At 41.8% G+C, this 7,525-nt stretch overlaps 1 protein-coding gene across 2 annotated transcripts in view; it reads right to left on the reverse strand.

The window, feature by feature from the left end:
- Positions 1-2,431: 2,431 nt before the first annotated feature.
- LOC103465069 (probable G-protein coupled receptor 22) overlaps positions 2,432-7,525 on the reverse strand; it is a 20,957-nt gene continuing 15,863 nt past the window's right edge. For both annotated transcript variants that reach the window (XM_008409614.2, XM_008409615.2), the window contains one exon: positions 2,432-5,857. In XM_008409614.2, coding sequence (XP_008407836.1) covers positions 4,226-5,743 — 1,518 coding nt within the window. In that variant the 5' untranslated portion in view covers positions 5,744-5,857 and the 3' untranslated portion in view covers positions 2,432-4,225. The remainder of the gene's footprint in view (positions 5,858-7,525) is intronic.

Below are 7,525 nucleotides of genomic sequence, written 5' to 3' on the forward strand. Positions count from 1 at the left end.
AGGACACACAACCATGCACACACACATTCACGCCTAGGGACAATTTGGAGAGGCCAATTAACCTGACAGTCATGTTTTTGGACTGTGGGAGGAAACCGGAGTATCCGGAGAAAACCCACGCATGCACAGGGAGAACATGCAAACTCCATGCAGAAAGACCGGGGCTGGGAATCGAACCCAGAACCTTCTTGCTGCAAGGCAACAGCTCTACCACTGTGCAGCCAACAAAGGTTGTGTAGATGCCACTCAAATGACAGTGGTAAGTTTCTTAGTGTAAGATAATAACACCATTTTATGTTGTAATTTAAACAGCAATTGTTTTGGAAGAATGTTGTTTTTTAAGCCCTCGTTTGAATGAACTTTGATTTCTTCAGACACTAATTATTTAATTTATAAAACTTAGCATTTTAAAAACTACTAACCTGACCCACTGAATCCCTATAGGGATTAGGTTAAAATGTGTTCCTGTCCAACTCATCTATGTTAACCTTAAATACATATTCTAGCCATATTATGTAGTTTTTTATTATTATTATTATTATTATTATTATTATTATTATTATTATTATTATTATTTGTTTGTTTTTAAAGAAACATAGCCAGTTTTTTTTGTTTGGTTAGTTGTTTTAGCTGGGTGATCAACATTTGACAAGTCTTCTCCGTATGTGAGGTCTAGATTTTTTAATTTGGGTTGTAGGTTAATAACTGATTTAACTTTTTCTTTTCACGTTTTTATGATCTTTTTTGGATTTTTTTCTTCATACTCTTTGGATGTGCCTGATGTGCAAACTAACGCCAATCCAAGATACAAGTAGTCTTTCCATCTCATCTTCATGTTGGTTTATAAAAATAAATATGTCAGTTTCCTCATTAATTGTGCCCATGTAATGTGAGTCATTGTGTAAGTGGGATGTTGAGCTCCGTCCTCTTACGTCAGGTGACTCTCTTGTGCGCAGGTATTGTGACTAACAAAGCTGCGTCATCTGAAAAGCACTTTATTTTTACCAAATTACATGCATCTTGTTCAGGTAAAAGATCGTGTCATGCGTTTATTTGGATCTTCTGCTGCTGTCCTAGTCAGCATACTTCCATGTCCAGGATTTATATATTAACTCAGTCTAACTGTATCCCCACTGAGCAAAAACTGATTTGAATGTAAAGAAAAAATGGCTTTACTTTCTGTGTTTAATAGTTGTCCAGTGGGTGTTAGTGCCCAGTGCCCTGCATCTTTGTCTCTGAGTTCCTAGTTGGAAATAAACCAAAGAAGCCCCTGAAGTTTGAGAGTTTTAAGGATCTCCAATAAACCTTAAGTTCAACATCCAATAGGAATGAATGATAAATGTTATGTATCTTATTTTATCTGGTTAAAGAGATAAAATAGAGAGAAATACATTAAAGGATTGTAGAGAAAATATCCTGTTTCTTCTTATGTAATCAAAATCAAGCAATAAACTTCTAAAGTTCATCAGATTGCTTTTAATCTTTAATTATCACACTAACATCATTTAAAATAACTACTGCTGGTGAAAGGTGAAAAGATAAAGTAGAATATTAATTAATTGTCGCATTCATAATGTAGAAATGACCAAATGAAGATATGAACTAACTTCTAAATGTGATTTAAATGTTAGCTCTTGTGGCCCAAATTAGCATCTAAAAGACAGTTCAGCCCTACCTAATCATCATCATCATCATCATCATCATCATCATCATCATCATCATCATCATCATCATCATCATCATCATCATCATCATCATCATCATTTTTGTTTTGGTTGAATTTGGAACTTAAAGGTTAAAAAAAGTCACATTTACAACACAGTTTCTGGGTCAAGAATAGCAGACATGAAACCATTGTTTTCATTTTATCCCAAAACCTGTGATGTTAGTTATTTGTTTTTAACTGGCAGATAAAAATCATCTGAGGTATCAGTGGCCTACTTGTTCTCTCTGCTGAATTAGCCTACTTTGCCCTGCAGGCTTCATCCCACATAGATGACCCTCTTTTTTTTTTTTTTTTTTACTTTCCTGCTGAGGCCTGCAGCTCCTCCTTCCCACACAGCACAGAACCCACGCAAAGTTGATTTCTTTATTTTTTATTTTTTTAAATTTTGCCAGCTCTAGAGCTGGCATGCGTGCGTGCGTGCGTGCGTGCGTGCGTGCGTGCGTGCGTGCGTGCGTGCGTGTGTTTGTGCATGAGGATCCACAGGGAGGAGCATATGCTGAATGGTGCCAAGTGGACGCGATCGGTGCCCACTCAGGGATCCAAAGCTGGACATGGATACTGAAACAATATGGTGTCATGATGGAGCTCAAATAGGTCAGAGTAGGAAGGACGTTCAGCAAAACTATTCCAAAATCAAACTCAGTTCCTAATTTTCTGATTGAAAAAATATATAACATACATTAACAAAGAAAGCAAATTAGTCCCTAATGGTTTTTTAGATTTATTAAAGTAATCCACTGGTTTCTGGTACATTCACTATAAAACAACACCATAGAGAACACATACATATCGCATATTCTTGGTGTGAAACAACATCGTTTTGCATTTTCCACGTGTTGACATTCAAAAATGCATTGCGACAGCTCACACGGATGCAGCGTGGGCACATCTTCACAACAGTGAGCACACAAGCAGGAAGTCAACAACAACCACGTGTCCTAATAATAATAATATTAACAATAGTCCCATTTATCCCTTTGAACAGGAGCCGACTGCCGTCTCGTGTGAAATACTCCTCTAATCTAGAAAAGTCGGCCAAAAAGCTCTTTCAGAGCAAGTTGCTTGTTTTGAAGAATCATGTGTAATAAATCCCAACCGGGCGATATTTACAACATACATGTTTCTTAAAAAGTGCACTCCACCAATGAGCTACAGACATCTACTCAATACTATCCAAATATCATTTGAGAAGGTCTCAGCTCCACTGTTACTTCGTAAAAAGTTCACGTAAAGTACATTTTTTTTGGTATTTCTATCCATTTTACAGGGTTAGTTTGACTCATTTTCTGTCATCACCCACAATTCTGCCAATATTTGGTCTTTCTTTTGAACTTACTATGAATAAGAAAAAAGCTAAAACATAATATATATATATATATATTTCTATAGCCAGTTTCTACAGTACCTTGCACACTTGTTGAACCTTCTCATCTTTTGTCTTGTTGCAACTTAAAACCTTTTTGTGTTTCATTGTGATTTTACTCCACAGAACGATAAAGTAATGCATGATTGTGAACTGAAACGAAAATGTTGCATGGTTTTCAGAATTTTCTACAAATAAGAATCTGCCAAAAAACAGAACAAACATACCCACACCGTGTTCCATCATGCGGATGGTTAATTCAGAGGGTGTTAGTTGTTTTTCCTTCATTCTCCGGCCCAAATAACTGGATCTGTTTGTGAAACATTCTAACCATGTATTATTTTTGTTTTTATGATTTGGCACTACTTTTTTGTTGGTCTATGCAAGGCACTGCATTAGACAGAACAAAGTAGAGTAAAAAGAAGCGATGATCAGCTAATCTGCAAGTTTCTACAAGATGTTACACCATTAGTTAAAAACTGGGAAGAAAAAAAGTTGAAGTGATATCAACTGATGATGCAAATTTTTTATATAACCCTGTAAGGTCCGTGCAAAACTGCAAAGTTTATTTTACACTTTTACTGTCTTGAGACATGATCTTCATCTCTAGACCGAATCCTTTAGCCTTCCTTATTTAGGTTTATTCAAGTTTATGTGGCAGTGTTTTTTTTCCTTGCTAAATGTTTCTTCTGCAAAATAGAAAGCAGGGCTGGTATTGATTAGATTCGAAGAATATCCATGTATTCAAAGTGAATGAACATAAGATCATTTGAGTGGGAGAGCAGATCAGATCATTCTCTGGAGAAACCCATTCTTGGTTACAGTTACATAAAGACTCCTTGTGTGTAAATAAACCTCAGTATTTGACAAAGTAGGTACAAATGATACAGCCTCATTTATATGCGTGCTCCACTCTGACGACGGCGTCCCGTTTCAACTCGTGCCTGAGGTGAGCGGAGCCGTGTTTAGCCGAGCCTTGCTGGTGGTTACATTTAATCGTCTCCCAAAGGTTAAAAAAAAATGTGCTCTTCACATTTTTTACTGTAGCTCCTCGCTTCAGTGAAGTTCATGATGGAACGCACCTGCGACCTTATTCTGCTTTTTAATGATTCCAGCTGGACCCAAGGGTCTCGGCCTCAAAGGGCCTCGGCCAGGTGACGGTCTGTGCCTTCGCTTGCTTCCAGCCGCACCTGTCGGCTGGTCTTTCTGGTCTCCACCCAGGAGTTGTGGATCACCGTTCCCCCTGGGGACGGGTCCACCTGAAGCAGAGACACCACCCTCTTCTTCACTTTGGCACGAAGGGCGCGGCGCAGTTTCTGTCGGGTGAAGGCATAGAGCAACGGGTGGGAGACAGTGGTGCCATAAGCAAGGGCCAGGAACCAGAGCCGCAGGCTGACCAGGATGTCACTGGGGCCGATGCTTAGTATGAGTATGTTGGTCACGGAAAGAGGAGCCCAACAGCCCAGGAAGGTCGTGATGATGATGAGGGACATCTTGAACACCCGTTTTTGTCGTTCTCGACGATCTCGATGGCGTCTCACTGCTCGACGCAGCGCTATTATCGCCGAGACAGAGGCCTGGACGCCCATGGTGGCCGGCAGGGCAGTGGCACCGCCCGCCTCAGAGGCGATGAGAGGAGCGGCAGAGGACTGGGCAGGGGGAGAGGTAGCTGTTGGGGTTGGAGACTGGGAAGGAATGAGTGGTGGGTGGCTGAGCTGTTTGGTACCATCTGTGGTGCACTGTTCGCCTCCTGCCTCTTCGTTGTTCCTCCTGAGTCCCACCTTCCTCTCTTTCTGCCTCTTGTGGCGCCCTCTTCTCCGCTGGCTCTTCCTCATGTGGGAGCCGATGCGGATGTTCAGAGCCCTCAGCATTCTGGAGTAGGTGAACAACATGACCACCACGGTGACGAAGAAGATGGGCACCTGAAGTATGAGATGATAATACATTCCCAGACCTGTGTAATAGCCCTGACCACCGACACATAGAAGGGTCCTGTTCCGCCATGCTGGCACATCTGTTCCGCCAATACCAACTGAGGAGGTCACCTGACTTGTTTCCTCTACTTCTGATGCACCGGACCACTGGACCTCCAAGAAAGGCATGAAAAACACTGCAACCGACGTGATCCAGACGGCAGTAAGGAGCAGCGCCGCTCTCCGTGTTGTCAGCAGTCTGTTGGCCGGACGCACCGAGATGTCATAGCGGTCCAGGCTGATGACCAGGATGTTGATGGCCGTGGCAATGCTGGCGAAGGTGACACAAGCCTCATGGAAGCAGCAGAGCAAGGCCAGATTGGGTCCTGGTGGCAGCAGCACCACCACCAGAGTGAGCGGCACACACAGCAAGCACACCGCTACGTCCAACACGTGCAGATTGACCGTCACCATGTTGCTCACAGAGTCCACCAAATTAGACTGTGAGCAGTAGAGCACCAGCACCGTCAGGTTGCTGCTGAACCCCAGCACCAGCTCGAGCATGAGGAAGGCGGTGAGCGACACCTGGAAGCCCAGTGAGTACGGCATGTGCCAGGTCACACCACTGACTGATGAGGCATCTCCTCCCTGATCCTGATGGGCCTCCGTAACCTCCAGGCCCACTGGTATCCCCATCCAGTCAGTGGTGGCCGGGCCTGCGGTGTAGCTGTCAGTCTCCATGACGACCCTTCAGTCCTTGTCGTGTGTTGTGTCTGTTCTCCTGCAGATTAGTTCCCATGATGCACCGGCCCGATCCTCCATGGTGAGGTGGTGAAAAACAGCGTGGCGACAGTTCTGGAGAGATGAGAACACAAAACAAACCGATGAAAAATGGACTGCGTGGGACAGAATCCAAACGTCGTTCCCAAAGGGTCTGAGCGTGGACTAAATGTGGACTATGGACTCAAATGTCACAAAACACCCATGCATGTTGGCTAAGATATGTCAATCTCATGCACACTGATAAACCCCATCTCCTTCACAGAACAAGTTCTGAATTATGCATCAATCAACATGTTGTCAATCAGTGTCACTGATTAGCATTTTGTCTTAGCCACAGATTGGATATTGTATGCATGTTAGCTGCTAGAACCACGGGCTGCTGCAACACGCTGCACTGGAGCTCAGGGGGCACAGCCAAACTGAACAAAGGGAAGTCATCAGCTGCACTCAGTTCATCAACACTAACAACACTTTGAGCATAAGACATAAAATTAGCAATGATTTGAGCTTTGCTGCTTGTGGAAAACAACGTTGTTATTTAAAGCCATCTGAGTCGAGGAGCTAGGTCCTTGCTATAGCAACAGGCGTTATTTCATCAACGCATCAACAGCTGAAAACTTGATTCACTTGAAGGATGAAAAAGCCAAGGAGTAGTTGGAAGAAGAACAAAGGATGACTAGTTAAAATGCAGATTTGCAGTCTTCAGTTTGTTTAAGGCAGCACTATAGAAACTTTATGGCAAAACTGATTGGCAAAACTTATCCAATCATAGAGTTATTAAACATGATTGAGCAGTTAAGGTGACATATGCTGTACCAAGTAGAAGTAAGCAACATCCTTTGGTGCATTTCTGTATTTTGCTTAAATTTTTTATGACAGACCAACACAAACACTGCACAAAATTGTGAAGTGGAAATTGAGGTTTTCTTCTATGATTAACCTGTATTTAACTCCACCCATCTTCCCATCAACTCTGACGAGTTCTCTGTTTACCGAAGAAAACTGATGATGTTATGATGTAGGTCAGAGAATATTCTGACCACAGAGCTTTCTTTCACATTTTTGCCGTGTCCCCAACATGGCTTTTTGTATTTATACTGTGATTTAAAATAGTCTGAGTAATCTGATCATGCAAAGTTGCACTTTTAATGCACTTTTAATGCGACTTTTAGAGCAACGTTGCATTAAAAGTGTCATTATTTACCGAATGAGGCTTTATGACAACTGCCATAAACATTCATAAAGACTTCTTTATGTTCATGACAGGTGTTATGTCATGTTTATGACAGTGTCATGTCAGTCTTATGCACACCCCTTCAAATAAAGTGTTAACCTTTTTCCTTCCACTTCACAAATATGTGCTACTTGGTCTTGGTTTATAACATTTTGTGTTTGTAAAAGGCAAAGAAGTGGTTGGAACATGTTATATGTCAAGAAATGTGGAAAAGATAAATTAAGATTTTTTTCCAAGGCAATGAAAAGTGATTATTTACAGCATTTCAGAGTTTAAACACCACTGTGCGTGCCATCAAGATCAATACAAAATCCTTCAGTACACTGTAAAAACAAAAAGAAAACATAGATTTTATGGTAAAATGCCGGCAGCTGCGGTTGCCATAAATTCACCGTAAAATTACGGGTAAAATATTTGTTTTGTTTTATAGTAAAACACACACACACACACACATGCACGCACACGCACACACACACACACACACACACACACACACACACACACAC

Source organism: Poecilia reticulata, linkage group LG5 (assembly GCF_000633615.1).
Source record: "Poecilia reticulata strain Guanapo linkage group LG5, Guppy_female_1.0+MT, whole genome shotgun sequence".
Classification (NCBI taxonomy): domain Eukaryota; kingdom Metazoa; phylum Chordata; class Actinopteri; order Cyprinodontiformes; family Poeciliidae; genus Poecilia; species Poecilia reticulata.